The sequence below is a fragment of the Hoplias malabaricus genome, chromosome 1 (genome assembly GCF_029633855.1).
Source record: "Hoplias malabaricus isolate fHopMal1 chromosome 1, fHopMal1.hap1, whole genome shotgun sequence".
In the NCBI taxonomy this organism is placed as follows: domain Eukaryota; kingdom Metazoa; phylum Chordata; class Actinopteri; order Characiformes; family Erythrinidae; genus Hoplias; species Hoplias malabaricus.
In genome coordinates this window covers 60001210-60017307 of record NC_089800.1, presented here as the reverse complement: position 1 = coordinate 60017307, position 16098 = coordinate 60001210, and the positions used below count along the sequence as shown (strand labels likewise).

Sequence of the window (16098 nt, the reverse complement as noted above, 5' to 3'; positions counted from 1 at the left end):
GTCAGAGCAGAGACACAGGAGACTTAGAGGAATGACATTTTAGGATTGGGCATGTGGCCCTGGCTGCTCTGTGCGAGAGGGCTTGTTTGATGGGGTCTGGACTGGAGTGGCTGAGCCCTTTATTTGGCAGCTGGGAGAGCTAAAAGACAGAGTGGGAGCAAGAATGCCAGCAGTAATTGGAATTTTTAAAAAGCTTAATTATAGGCAATTGGGCACATAGCACTTGAGATCTTTTATAGTTTTTCTCAGTTCGGACAATGTTGGCATAACCAGAGCAATAATCCTGACCTTAATTGACACACAAACATTTAAAGATGCTCTATAATATTGACAAATGACTCAATGCAATACTTTTAACAGCAATCCATTTACTCCCAGCACACAGCAAGTTGCATTAAAAATGCTCAGTAACCCACAGCATTCCCAGAATTATAAATCAAGTATTAAGAGGCAGAATAGTTATAAAAAGGAAAGCAACAAGTAGGCACAATCCCACAAATCCCACAAATAACACAAATAGAATTCAACTCGATTTATTATGTAGCGGTCAGAGACCTTTGTTCAATACGAAGATGTAGAATTATATGAGTTTCAGAAGTTAATTAGGTTCTGTTACTGACCAAATGCCAGAAAACAGCTGGTACACAATATACTGTGGACAAATGATCCGTTTACTAGTCTACTGCCCTGGGAACATAAGATCAGTAAGTAGACACTACGTGCAGTTTGCTGCCTTAACCGAAAGGGGGCAATGTGGAATTGTTCAACTTACAAATAGAGTGGAACCCCAAAACCCTTTATTTTCATTATCTGCATTCTTTTTTCCTCTCCAGTAGCTACAAAAGCCCGTGAGAACAACACAGCTATGCTCTCCTCTCCTCTCCTCTCTCAGTCAAATGACTGCTGTGCTATTTCTGTGCTAACTGACGGCTTGCCCTTGTCCGACCGTGCGCTGGAATCAGCCTAATGCCCAATATGCCAAGCAGCTTGCGTCGCTTGTTAGCCATAAATATGGCAGGCTTATGGCTTTGTGTGTATGCTTCAGTAGCCTGTGATGTGAGAGGAATTCCTGAACAGCCAGTAGTGGAGTGGGACAGAACAAAGAGGGGATATGGGCTATGCACACACACACACATACACACACACACACACACACACACACACACACCACGCCCTTTCAATACCAATCGCCTAAATCAACGTCCTCTCTACAACGATTTTCGAACTCTTTCGCTGCTTTTTGTAATTAATGAACGCAGCATTCTCTTCCTCACTTTGTCTCTGCAAATCTCATTCATTTAACAGCTGATGTTTCCAAGTAGGAGTGTCAAGCTGAATGTGTATTTGCACTTTTGTCAAAGTCTAAATAGGATATGAATCACTGTTCCTGCGGCAGGCTGGGTGTTATAGGCTGCCTGCTCCATGCCCTTGGGCAAGAAAACAAATGACCTTTGTGCTGAGTACTGGAGAGCATGGGACTGAGCCAAAAACTATAAGTTATAAAGCTTCAGTCGGATATACCTGGATGTCTGCAACTGCCAAGAAATTCGTTCCAGGGAAGTCCTCATCCTCATCGGCCACTTCAGACTCTTGGGTACCTGCTGCAGCCTGATATGAGGCACAAAAGAGGAGAAGGTCAACAAGGTGCAAAACAACAGCAAAATCTCCATGTCATTAACAGGCGGAGGGATTATGAGCTTACGCATGTATGAATTATTAAAAGATCCTGATGACAGTCCAATGCAAGTTGATTACATTTGACTGAGCATCATAACACGGTGCTGTGTGAAACATCTTTGTCACGAAGCAGCTTCCACTGGCAGATGCACCTCATCATCTCCTGATGTTCCCTCCACCAATCCCTGCTGCCTGTAATCACTGCCACAATGCTGACTTATCACATGGCACAATTACTCTTCCCTCAGCCATGCTTATTGAGAGGTGAGAGAGCAACACTTGGCATACACACTCACACATTCTCATTTGGAGCGGACTCCCACACACACACACACACACACACACGATTGCAAAGGTCATGACCTGGTCCAGCTCGTGCACGCCGTATGTGAGAGAATCCCGAGTCCTCCCCTCGGGGGGTTACACACACCATCTCTGCCTGCCCGCTCTGGTCTCTATGGCAACGCAGAGAGAGAAAGAGGGCTCCTCCATGCGTACACGCTGTGCACGAGACTGAGCTGGAGTAAAGCAGACTGCAGGCCGTTAGCTGGGCAGACGGCACCGTATAATAGCTACAATTAACAGGGCTCACGTCCTTAATTCTCCAAGTATGAAGAGCATTGTTTTTCTATCCAATAATATGATAGACAGCATCACTGTAACAATGATGAAAATCCAATGGGATATTCACATACATCTAAATAATAACACAATTTAAAATGTATTTTGACTAAATATAAAGCATATTTAAACGCACACAATGCACTAAGCGATTCTTAACCTGGAGAGGCATTGATACACACGGGATACAGACCTATTCCAACATCCGCAATCCTTGGAGAATGACTTGCATAAAATCCCCCTACATCAATGAGAACACATTGCCATTATGAGCTCTGCGACAAAGAATGCATACAGAGCGAGGAAAAGAAACGAACCCTGTAACTGGCGTAAGTGTCTGCGGTAACAGTGCAGCAGCAGATATTAACATTTAAATATGTGTTCTCTCCATTTCAGTGACCATTTATTTATTGAATTTCACAAATGATTAATTTCAAATAGATAGTAACGTTTGACAATATTAGTATAAATATTAAAATTTAATCCTTTAAACCTCATCAGAAGAGAGCTATCGCTGATTTTTCTTTTTCTGTGACATACAATTTATTCTTTGTTGCAAAAAAATAAATAACACTATCCAGAGCGTGTCAGTGCTTTCCTGTAGTGTGATTTGATAAACACATTAAAGATAATCACAGAGACTTTCTTGTGGAAAGTAGCCTGGAAATGTTCTGTGTACACAACAGTGCAGTGGAAAAACATACTGCAGTTGCACCAACATTATAAACCTCTCAGTGTGTAACAATATATTGTAACAAACACTGTGATGCGAGTGTGATAACCTGCACTATGGCAACAAATCATTTTGAATGGACAATGCATTAATTAGGTCAACGGAAGCAACTGCATTGTCTGAACATCCAAATTCGCACACTGACTATAGTCTCAATATTAAGATTTGTTGTCATTTTCATTATACTGTGAGTAAATCACAATCCCAGCTTTCTGGATCCACTCAGACTGAGAATATTATTTTACATCTAGAAAACTGAAAGTATTTTGCATCACAGAAATGGGGATGGACAAAGGAACAGCATTCAGTGCTGTGTACTGGGATTGAGTGCGTGCTGCAGAAACAACACTGCAGAGCAGCGAACAGAGGCAGCCTGCTGCAGTGGACCCAGGAGTTACACTATTCATTACTATTCCCATCACCCACTCACAAACACAAAACACTTACTCACAGCACTGAGATAGGCTGAGGGAGACAAGCAGGTCAATAAGCAGTCAACTTCACGACTACTGAAGAAAGGGTAACAGATACAATCTCTCTAACACGAACAAATATACACATCTGCGGACATTCAGAACGTGGAGGAAAATATATAAGTATATCCATTAATACTTAGTTCATCTGCTCTTTGTTTTTATTACAGCTTCCGTTCTTACTTTACTCGTCTTAAAAATTGGATGGGATTTCTCCTTCTCACAATCCCAAGAAAATGTATTTCAGTGGTGTTATGTTGTACTCTAGTGTGTCCATTCCATTGTTCTGAGAACACCAGCAGATTTTTGTTTGATTTGCTCCCCCGCCCCAATTTCCTTTTCTCAGTACCGGCTTATTCACAGTTACACACACTTTCAGACTGACTGACTTGAAATGCTTTCTCACAGTGGATGGAGAGACAAATCTGTGAATTTTATAATAGATCTGAAGCAAAAGTGGAGCTTGATTTTCTCCCACTTTTAAAAACTAAAGTTTTGAGTGGTTTTTATTCTGAGGCTGACATTTTTGTGCTGTCTCAGATCTTGCCTGTATATACTTTCAAATGTCAGCTTAAAATAAGAATCCGCCAATAACCAGCGCTTGATGGTCAGTTTGACAGGAAATGAAATGAAGAGTTGTCTCAGGCCTTTGCACATGTCTGTATCTGAGATGATGGTTAAAGCTTTTGTAGTCTCCCAGGTTGTACACAGATGATAAGATTCCTAGTTTTATATATAAAAATGTATTTTTTAATCATTTCACCAGCTTCATTCATAAATTGTTCTCCTTTGACCTCCCCCTTTTTATGTGATTATGTCCACACAGACATACACACACACCTGCAGACATAACATTACACAGACTTTATTTTACAATTATTATGCTGTTTCATGAATTACACATCCATCCAAGGCAAACACTGCATAGGGAGCACGAAGCAGCAGCTGAAATAAATTCCTCTCTTATGCGTGCGCTCGGTTTCTGGAAAACAGAATGCCAAGTGCTGCGCTCATGGACAAGCCTCAGAGGACATACTCATCTATTTTTTAGTAGATGAGTTCTGTGTGTGTGTCATCTTGGCATGCTTAGTGAGGTGTGGTCATATTCAATTCTCTCTGACCAAGAGAACACAGGCCACAGAGGAGGAGGGGCGGTTTTGGACCAAAACCATGTGTAAGAATCAAAGCTTGTGTGTGTGTGAGAGAGAGAGAGTGTGTCTGTATGCGTGCACGTGTGCATGAGAGCTTGTGAGGTCGAAGACTTCCAGGCTGATGAGTCATGGGCAGTCAGCTAGATGCAAAAACAAAAAGAGAATGAGAGAGAGAGAGGCAGAGAAAAAGAGAAATGTTGGAAAAGAGTGTGAGCAAGAGATGGGAGCAGGAGAGAAAGTGCGGATGTGAGATAGAGAGAGGGAGAAGAGAGAGAGAAAGAGAGAGAGAGAGAGAGAGGCAGAGAAAAAGAGAAATGTTGGAATAGAGTGTGAGCAAGAGGGGGGGAGCAGAAGAGAAAGTGCGGATGTGAGAGAGAGAGGGAGAAAAGAGAGAGAGAGAGAGAGAGAGAGAGAGAGAGAGAGAGAGAGAATCAAAAGACTTGAGAGGAATGAGGGCCGCCATGCTGTAAGTGTGCCCTTGGCAGAGCTACTCGCCTCCTCAGGGCTCGGCTGAGGATCAGACTGACACTGCCTCTACTAGCCAAGCCTGCTAACAGCACATCTGGGTGGAACACACACACATCACCATCTCTTCTCTTTCTCCACATTTATTCTGTGCGGCATTTCTCTCGTCTACTCATAATATAGTGCTTCGAGATTGCTTGGTGAAAATAAACCACAGTGAAGAAAAGAATAATTGACGAGTCAATAAATGAAAAAGTGTGGTGGAGAATGGCAACAATGTGGCGTCACGTATCTAACAACGGGTAAAGGCTCCATAAAAAGCCTCTAGTATAAAAGTACAGTACCCCTTACTGGTAAAACCAGGAGAATATCTAAATCATATGTTGATATATTGTAGATATAAATATGAAAAAGCACCAGGAACATAAAATGCTTTGAGACATTCTTACACACAGACAGCATTGGGCTATATTCTCACTGTGTTTTTGAACAGAAAAATCTATAGAGTGCTGCTTCATTTTCTCCTCTTGCTTACAAACAAGGTCTGTTTATCTGATGATGACTATTTTCATGCTATTTTAGGTGTTACATGTACATATTTTAGAATTCCTGTTTTGGAAACTCCGGATATTTGTAAGGAAGACTGGTTATTAAGTAAACGAAGAGTTTTCTCTAATTTTATGCAGCACTTTATGTGAGATGTAATGACCTCAAGCTACCAGCTTTATCCATTCTCATATGCACCGTGCCCTGCACAGATTTCAAAGAGTTTAGTGCTCATGATTCATTTCCAAAGCTCTTGCAACTGAGCCGTGCTGTAAATAGGTTTTTGGTCACGTTAGCGTTTGTAGAGCAGAGCTGATTTTCCAGCAGCGATGTGACTGCAGCAGAGCCACGCTGCTGCTTCATCCTCTCAGCACTCGTTCCAAATCATCTAACCCACACCTCCGCCAAGCTGCACGTGTTGCCTAGCAACCGGATGTGAACGGTGGGGGCTGAGATTGCAGGAGCACGAGCAACTGAGCTGTGGAAAAGCACTGTAACCAAACTGCCGTGAAACACGTATATGTGTGTAACTATGTATGTGTGTATAAATAGCAAGTCAGTGAGAAATGCAAACATGAGGAGATGGAGGAAAAGGCTGTTATTGAAAGTACTGCTGTTTGGACCTTGGCCAAAATGTAATGGCCCAGTGTCCATCCATCTCGTGCCAAGGCTGGCTGCCGTATGAAAAATGTAGTGCTCTTTCAGGCTGTAGCATGCCCTCATGGTACAAACCCTCGCTACTGAAACAGTGCGGGTCCTGTCAAAATGATCAATCTATGAGGCTGCAGAAACATTAGCGCTCGCGTTGCAGCAGGACTCGCTGTGTGACCACCAGCACGGCATGGCCCCACTCCTAAAGCAGCTCTCCACCCTTAATTCGCCATGCCACGGTGCATCAATAATACATACACAGAGGAGACAGAGGAACACAGAGTCTTTAGAAATGACCCACACTTCTCTACTGTAATCTCTATATGGAGAGTGTAAGACAAGCGTTTAGGTCAAAACAATGAAATACTAATGTATATACTAAATACTAATGGCTGCATATAGATAGACAAGTCGTATTGTTACTGCAAAAATAACATAATATAATATAATAGCCTTTATTGGATGATAGTTTTTTATTGGCAGTGATTTCAAACCAGAACCTTCAGTCATCCTTACACATACCTTATCACAGGGGGGAACTCGAAGAACAATTTCAGGGCTCATGTTTCTGTTACAACTGAGCACTGCTGTAAAGAGCTTCTGGTTATGTTAGCGTTTCCTGAGCAGAGCTGAATCTCCAGCAGTGATCAGAATGCAGCAGGAAAAGCTTTTATTTTATCATGGCCATGGAAATAAAAAAAAAACGTAAAAATCACAACAATGATTTCAGCACTGGCTTTTATGTTTATCTCTCTCTCTATCTCACTTGCTATTTCTAGAAGACAGCCATGGCAATGTATTTTTGTAGAGATTATTGCATTGCTGATCCTGAAGAGAGAGTCATGTGTAGATGTGGGCAATTTAGTGTTTGGCATAACATAGTGGATAACACTGCACACTACCACATGGCAGGCAGGGATTCATTTCCTAACTTGGGCAGGGCCACTATGCCTCAACAATAAAGGTTTTCGTGCCAGACCCCTAATGATAATTCACCTTTCTTAGAACAGCTTTATTAGAAGTACTGAGATATTACATACACTAGACGTGTGTCATAAAAGATGACTGTAAAACTCATAATAGGAATATTTTTTGGCTGATTGTGGCTCTTACCTGAATAGATGTAGATGGGAAGTGAAGAGGAGAGAGATCAGGGCTCGAGGCTGTTACACTTTCAATGTTCACACTTGGCTGAACCTAGATAGAGAGATACAGAGATACAGAGAGAGAGAGAGAGAGAGAGAGAGAGATAGACTTTTAATCATACTGCAGAAAAACGAAATAAAAAAAAATTGGTGAGATTAAATTAGTAGAGACGTTGTGCTATGCAATGCCATATAACCATCTGAACAAAACACAAATATCTCCAACTTATTCAGTCTGGAGTGCGTGAAAATGTTATCCTATTTGAATGCTTATCCATATTTAATGTAGTAATAGAGGCACAATTATGTAGTTCACGTTGCCAGGACAACAGAGCTCGAGAAAAGCCTCACCTGTATTTGGAGCTGCGGGGTTGGCCTTCTAGGCTCTGAGTGCACTTCCAGCAGTACTGTGTTGGGCTTGCGGACAGGAGAAGGCACTTTAGGGGTGGAGGCAGCAGCAGAAGCCTGGGCAGGTGGAAGCGATGTTATCACGGTCACAGGCTTGTCACTAATGGTGACCCGTGAGGGCAGTGGGGCTATGCCATCAACTCTGGGCTTACCTAGAGAAGTGCACACAACAGAATGAGTCTTAAATAGTATTTGTTCCAGATTAGTTTTAACAGCAGAGGTCTTGTAATGTAATCTGTAAACAACGTTACTGACTTATACAGGATAATGGATCCCAATGTATCTCATGTCCCGAAATTTCCACAGAAAATCTAAACTGAATCACCAAGAGGCAAAATATCACTATCAACACTGCAGGCATCACTAAATTTGAAATGGTCCCTTAATCACATTTCTCTAAACTGGAACTATACATAGAACCTACCACAGAATATAAAATGGTTATATTTTTAAGTGTACAATTACAGTGCATTTGTTACATTTTGTTGCATATCGTACATTTAAATTCTTGGTATTCCAAATTAAAACATGGCTTTGTTGTAATATTACACTACAACGTAGCTGTGAAGGGTTTTTTTTTTTTTTTGGGATTTAGCCAAACTCAAAAGTTACTCAAATTACTTTCAGACCTGTAAAAACTAGGCATGGCTTATGAGTTTGAACAGGGCTTTGCCCTCACACACACACACAACAACAGCGTGTGCATAAAGCTGCAAAGAAAAGGTAGGGCTTTGCTAATCACAAAGACAATCAATCTTTGTCTGTCTGTCTGTCTGTCTGTGATTCTCTCTCTCTTTCTCCCACACACACACACACACACACACACACTCTCTCTCTCTCTCTCTCCCGCCCTCCTTGAACCACTGCAGTGAGGCCCATTGTTCCAGACTCTTCCGCATGATACGCTAGAGGACTCTCGATGTGCTCTGCCAATATGAATGTGGTCCTGAAACAAACCCCCCGAAGCTGTGCTCAAACCAGCCCCCCTGACACAAGGGAGATAGCATCACATTGCTATTTACACGCCGGGACACGCAGAGAGAGGCACTCTCATGTGAACAGGATATTAAAGACAGTCTTTTCCCTGCAACAGCTGGAGCTCATACACACCTCCCGGTTACTTTACCCCAGAGAGGTCATAAAGGACATCCACAGGACTAACACACACTGTTTCAAACCCAACATACAGACTCACTCATTTGAGCACATCTGCCAGACTGGGAGTAAAGCCCAGCTGCATGACTGGCGTCTGTTCAATAAGAGGGACATGGAGACAAAGAGGTTCAGCCAGGGTGCGCTAACAGAACTAGCCGAATTTCTGGCTCACCTCTCGGCAGGTTAGCGGTCATGCGTTTGCTCGGCCACGCCATATTAACGGCCAACAAGGAGACATGCATTTGCATAAATCTGCTGCAGGCTCAGCAATCTGTTTTTCCAGCCCTCTGCATGGAGTCGGGCAAAACACGGAGTAGCTTTATGATTTCCATAATTTGGCTGAAGGGCATCCAAACGGTGGCTCAGGAGTAAGAGTCTCTGACTCATCTGGAATGCACAAATATTTCTGATAGAAAACATGTGGGCTGAGTTGTATAACTGCCAGCAAAGGAAAAAAAAAAGTTAAGAGGCAAGAGAACTCATTTGCATTCTCGCATCTCCCGGAGTTAAGGGGGGGGGGTGAATATAGAAACTGGAACGGACAAATAACCACAATGACGAACAATAACAGGGCAGAAATAGACATTACAGACAACTGAAAACAAATCAGATGAACCACAAAGCATGCATGTGAAGAAACAAGGCAACAAAGAATCTGAATATTATCAGTTTTAACACAAGACTATGAATCTGTATTTTCAGATCAGAACCTCATCTGTGCTAAGGGCCAGCAGCAGAGAAATGCACCTCACTGCATTTACTGTGTCCACTCTGTCTCTACTCACCAATCTTGGTCCGGAGCCTACCCGGAATCAATGGGCGCAAGGTGGGAATACTTCACAGGGCGACACACATTCACTCACACATTAACTGACACACACCTACGGAGCTGTGTGACTACGACACCTACCTGCTGCACCACTGTGTTTAAAAATCATATTGTTATTAAAACATTTATACATTGATACTGAATTATTGTCCAGGCCTATCAACAACAATACACTGGTATTTGACAAAAATAAAACAACTCGTCATAATGATCAACCTGATGCACTGGGGGGCCCCTAGTGTCATACTTGGATGTGCAAGGTAGGCTGAAAGACCCCCATTGTTCTAATCAAAATGTGGTGACCTGATACACAAAGCAGTGAGCTCTTGACCAAGCTACAAGTTTTAATGTGCTGGGAATGAGAATGTATTGAAAAAAAAGGAAGATAAGGAGTATTGCTTTGTGTTGTGGAGAGTATATACTGGAGTGAATATCCAACATTGTATTTATACAATTCAATTTAGATAATCTTTTCATCAAACAGTAGCAGGTCAGACCAAAAACAAGCAATTCTTCTTCAGCAGCTTAGCTGACATCCAAATTTTCAAATGAAACACTGCACAATCAGATCCCTATAGCCCTGTGGGAAAGCTTGTATCTGTAGAGGCTGACTTGATGGGAACGTTCTCCGGTCTGCCATGCGGAACTTCATAAGCAGATTTGCAGGGAGCTGCCTGCCATACTTGGCCGGCGTCTGAAACTCGGGGCAGTTTGCGGATGTGCCTGCCTGAACAGCTGCTGCAGATGAAAGCCTCTCTGTGCTTCCCTGGGGGGCTCTGCCAATCCCACTGTCCTCTCCGGGGAGCCGCAGAGCCAGGAAAATAGGGCAGCTCTGAGCTCCAGCCCTACAGAGTGTCACTGGGAGGCACACGGGGGCCAGGCCAAACCTGCTCCCCTCACACTCCACAGCCACGCTGTAACACACTGCAGCAGAGCCTGCGAACTTATTAACGAGTCTGGAACTTTCCGCCGGGGTTTCTCTCAAGACACACTCACACACACACACACAGACACAGGCACAATGTGATGTGAAATAGGACAGCCACCAGGGCTGAGGCGAACAGACCGCTCTGAAGTGGCATGTGATTAAACTACCCCAGGGAACTTCCAGCCTGAAACATCAGCCAGATTGGTAACAAGCTCCTGATATGCTGTAAGTGCCATGTGCAGATGCAGGGTATTAGAACAGATATCCAGATACTCATACTCCATGCAGAACTAGATAAGCAGAGCCCACAGACAAGTCCAGTTTCAGCTGTGAAGTGTGGTAGGAGTTTAAGTTTAAGTAAGTTAAATAGGTCTAAAATATTTCCCTTAAGTCAATAGCTTGGTGAAAAAAAATCACAAATTGACAGAAAAAATACACCTCTATATCATGTAAACACCTAAAACTTTCTAAAGATCTAAACTTTAAAAAGAAGCATGTGTGCAGTTTCTGTGTGGCATCTAAAAATGGTAGTAAATACACTGTATGTGACTAGTCAACATATACAGAAAGGAAGGAACTAATAAACTTACCACACATATCATGAATGTTTGACCACATTTGGGTGAGGGGAAAATACTATAAATATAAGAGAAATCCCCTTTACCCAAATGGCCTTACTTGTCTCAAACCCTGTGAATTATAAAAAGAAATTCCAACTGAGGAGAGTTGGCATTTATGTAATTTATGTAAAAATTGATTTTTTTTTTTTCTCTGCAAAATATAGTGCATCATTTTCATTTACTGCCAATCAGGGTAAATCTTGCATACCATAGAGACATTAAAGAAAACAATACTAAACTCAGATCAGGACCACCTGTTTCTGATCTACTCACCTATCTACACTTCTGTCTTTGTTTGCTAAATCAACAGAGTGCAATCATTCAGGCTTCACCCATCTGGATGAAGATGTGCAGCTGTGTTAAATGAGAGAGACCTGTTCCTCGGACAGTGCAGGAAACGTCTTTCTCTCTGATAACAGCCACTGCATTGCAGATGTGATTAGAGGGGGTTTTGTTCACCCTGCTCTATCCCAGAGCAGGGGTCAGCTCTGCTGCCAAGCAATAGTATTCAAAATGGCGTCCTGCTGTTTGAACACTATTACACCATTCCCCGCAATCCAATTCCATTTCTGTATCACCACTCTGTTACAGGAACCGTTATATACTTACATTTTGACAGGGAGGTGTGAAGAAGTGGTGTTTCAAAATGGTGTATTATCCTACAGATCATAATTATTGAAATACAATATATTTATATTATTATTAAATAATGATAACCTTGTTTGCATTTACTTGCAAACACTGGTTCATAAAAGTGCAGAAAACGCTTTTATACATATGGTTGGTTGACTAATAAGCGCAACTGCCTCTGTCAGTGCAAGGTCGGGTATAAGACATAGCTCGTAGTGATCCGAACTAGGAAAATTAGAGTGGAATGGAGGGCATTAAAGTCCCTGACAGTGAAGTGATTAAAATAGCGCAGCCGAGGGAGGAAGGCTTTAGAGGAGCAAAGACTCAGCCATAATTAAGAGCTAAACTCACACAGCTAAAATGTCTGTCTAATTAAGTCCATTCTTTAATGCTGCTGTGTGTTCAGTGTCAGCTGTAAGAAGGGCGTCTTTACGGTGGCAGCATGTGGGGGCTGTCTGGGTCAAGCTGAAGTGCCGTCCTTTACTGTAGGGTGGACAGAAGCCTATGATCGCAATGCAAATGTAAACGGCTGCTTTAGCTGTTAATATGGTGTCGTTAAGAAGCAGAAATATCTACACTGTCTCACAGAAGGTTAAGCTAGGATGTTAGGGAACATGTATTTTGAAAAAAAAAAAAAGTAAAACAAGCATTATTTCAGTGCATTGTGGTGCTTCAAGAACCCATATTTTACACTTTGTTCTTGAAGTATACTTAGAGTTTTGTGTGGGTTAATTTACAAAAATATACTTTAACTATAAGTAACTATAAGGACAATTTTCACCCATTTTTATCACTTATTATTAAATAATACCTTTTCTTACTATGCATTTAAAAGAACACTAAGTTGGGGTTACGCTCCTGAGACTCCACTAGTCATTTTTACAGCACTGTACTGAAATCATTGGGGAGGGAAAGGGAGAGGATGGTTTCCGAGATACATAGTTCAGTTTCTGCAGTGCTGTATCGAGAATAGCAGTGATAGAGGCTTATTTCAGTGGAGCATCACAATGATCCTGAAGCTTTCATTTTAAGGTCACAATATTAGGTAGTTTTTCTTTAAAACGGTTACATTTATTTCAAGCAGTTATATCTGCTCTGATTAGCTGCCCTTTACTGTTAACCAGCAATGAGGTCTGAAACACTTCTTATAAATTCAGCAAGAAGGAGCATGGCTAAACTACACCGGCATATTTTGCAGCTTAAATTCTATACATACTATATACTACTCACATAGGTTAGGTTATATTACATATATTATGTAATATAAATGAAAACAATATTCATATCCTCTATCACATTCTTTCAACTTAGGAATAAAAACACTTCAGTTTTTCCATAAAATTCAAACTTTAAACATACTTTGCTTTGACTAGTAGCTAATGAGTCTTGCATAGTGACAAACTGAAGCATTTACATGAGTGAAGCTATAGACTGGTATCAATAAAAATGCACACTTAACTTATCCATCACTTGTGCTGAGGAAACATGGTAACTTTGGGGCAGTGACAGAATTGGGGCTTACCCAGTGGAATGGCCATGGGAATGAGGAAGCCCTGTAGAGGGCAGCCAGGTTGCTGCTGCTGCTGGTCAGGGCCACTGGGACTGAACAAGTACTGAGGCTCAGAGACTGCAGGCTGCAGTAGAAATGACACATCAGGAGCTCTGGACATGCTGGTCTGGGTCTTGGAGGACTTCATCTTCACGCCTACCACAGAGGAATGGTGGATGAAAGTGAAAGTGGTAGCGAAGTGGAAATGCTGCGAGTTCCAATAAACACTGAAAGAGCAGGTATTTATGAACAGACTTAATTACAAGATTTTACACATCACTTCTTTCTTTGAAGTCATTTGTGGGCAAGCCACAAATAAGGAACACTATTAATGGAGTAAACTGAACTAATGCATTGTGATATATTGATCTGAAACTGGCAAAACCAATTCTATTTTTTTAAGTCAAAACCTAATTATATCATTTAAAATAAACATTCTCTATTTTAAATTTAGGCTACAATCTGGGGCTCATCCAAACAGCATTTTAAATGCTTTTTGTCAAAATTGCCCTAAAAATAAAAAAATAAAAAAATTCTGAAGCACTTTAGTCATTTGTTGGACTCAGTAGATAGACTTGCACTTGCATAAGCAAAAGCTACATAGAAATACAGTTAAACCCCACAATTCAACTCTTCTCAACAACTATATGTTGAAAATATTAATAAAAGAGATCATTATGATGTTGATGTCACAGTTGCAGAGGAGCTCAATGTACCACACTAACTTCAAGTGAGAAAATGCCTTACCTTTTACACTCTCCACTACTTTGGGACGGTGGCCTATGGATTTTGGATTGGGGGAGCTGAAGCGGAGGTAGGGGCCTTTTTTCAGTGTGCGTCGATGTCCCTCATACAAGGCCTTCCCATACACCTTTGCCAAGTACGCCTCATCATCCTCAGACTTCAGCAGCACTGACTGGGACAGAAGGAACAACATGTACTCAACATCGCAAGGGCTTTAGATTAAAAGCTTATATTAAAAAACATATTAAAGGTGCTTCTGTGTCCTCAATTCATCAAGAACCCATAAGAAGAAACAAACCTGGATAAAATTTGAGTTTATATCAAGCTCATGTTAGTGTCTACATTCAAAGTGTTCTTCGCTTTCCATTGTTATGTAGACAGTTGTTTGGTTAGACAATAAAAAGACCTTGCACCTTGCACAGCAAACACTCAGTCAGCCGCAGGAGACGTTGCTAGGATGGGTGTCCTTTATACCGACACCAGGAAACATGTGCAGCCATTAGTGAAGAGCAGGCCCAGGCCAAACACAGATAAGAAGCGCTGGCTCTTGTCTGCCCACTCTTATTTATAGCAAATCGATGTGGGAGGCAACATATGGGCGCTGAGAACACCTCATTTAGTTAAAGCGCAGCAGAGACAGAGCAGGGTCCTGAGGTATTGTGTTTGCATCCAGATGGGCAGATTACACAGTGTTGCAAGCGTAGCCTCTGTGTTGCTGTCTGGATTTGTCGATAAGTAAAGCACATGCACAGAAGAGAACTGCAACGAAGCGGCACAGAAACAGCAAACTGTTCTCAGATAAAAAAACGACCGCTGATTATTGCAGGGAAAAAGCTCCGGTGACCCCTTGCATTGCTTTCATACACTATTAAGCTAAAAATCTGACCCAAGTCCCAATGGGACCAGTTTGTTTTAATAATAGACTGTGCTGAATGCATTATAACACACTGCCTGGGCACTATGTTGCATCACGGGCTAGCAGTGTCTACTGGTATTCCTTCCACCCAAGCACCACTACACATGATTTCACTAATTAGGTTCCCTTCTTTGTTAGTGTGGAGTGCTCATTAGTGAAATCAGGTGATGATACATCAAGTTGAGTGCTTGTGATGTGAGCTGTAATGCCAACACACTCACCGCGCGCGGCTGTGGCTCAGTGTTGTTTCTGAGAGGGGAACCGGGCTGTTGGCTTGATGTCTGTGTGCTCACTGCCTGTGCGTTAATGGACTCTTTTTGAGACTGTGTTCTTCTCACTGCTGCAGGGGCTACTTTCCCTTTTCTATCCACCTTTCTGCTACCATTCCCAGCCCCAGCTGTGCTCCTGCTGCCCTGATCTCTCTGTGTTGAATTGACTGCTGCTGCCCTACTGGCTTTCTCCACACTCTTGCACTCTGCAGAGGAACCTGGTTGTGCTAGTTCATCCTGGAACAAAGGAATAAAAGGCAGTCGTTTTATTTCACAATTCAGTAGGATGAATACAATACTTTATCCGAATTATCAAGCACTGTTATAGAAATTATTACTGTGTACATGTTTAACTTGAAAATGTCAGGAGGTTTGCAAGATACGCCCAATGTATCAGTGGTACTACAAAAATATTCTTTTTTTAGCACAATATAAAAGATGCTTTAAAATTCAGCCAAATGTATGAGACGTTGCAATATTTATAGCAGGTAAATAAAACTTGTTCTGATGGTTCAATTGTAAAAATGATGAATTGTGGCATACCATGCTTGAATAATACAAAACAGATTCTGAGGGCATCTTGCTCAT

At 41.8% G+C, this 16098-nt stretch overlaps 1 protein-coding gene across 4 annotated transcripts in view; it reads right to left on the bottom strand.

Annotated features, from left to right (window-relative positions):
- The window catches only part of kiaa0586 (KIAA0586 ortholog), a 112752-nt gene that overhangs the window by 43240 nt on the left and 53414 nt on the right, over positions 1–16098 (bottom strand). For all 4 annotated transcript variants that reach the window (XM_066669084.1, XM_066669110.1, XM_066669092.1 and 1 more), the window contains 6 exons: positions 15463–15747; positions 14329–14497; positions 13555–13737; positions 7814–8022; positions 7431–7514; positions 1522–1608 (listed from right to left, as the gene is read on the bottom strand). In XM_066669084.1, the coding sequence (XP_066525181.1) occupies positions 1522–1608; positions 7431–7514; positions 7814–8022; positions 13555–13737; positions 14329–14497; positions 15463–15747 (1017 nt within the window). The remainder of the gene's footprint in view (positions 1–1521; positions 1609–7430; positions 7515–7813; positions 8023–13554; positions 13738–14328; positions 14498–15462; positions 15748–16098) is intronic.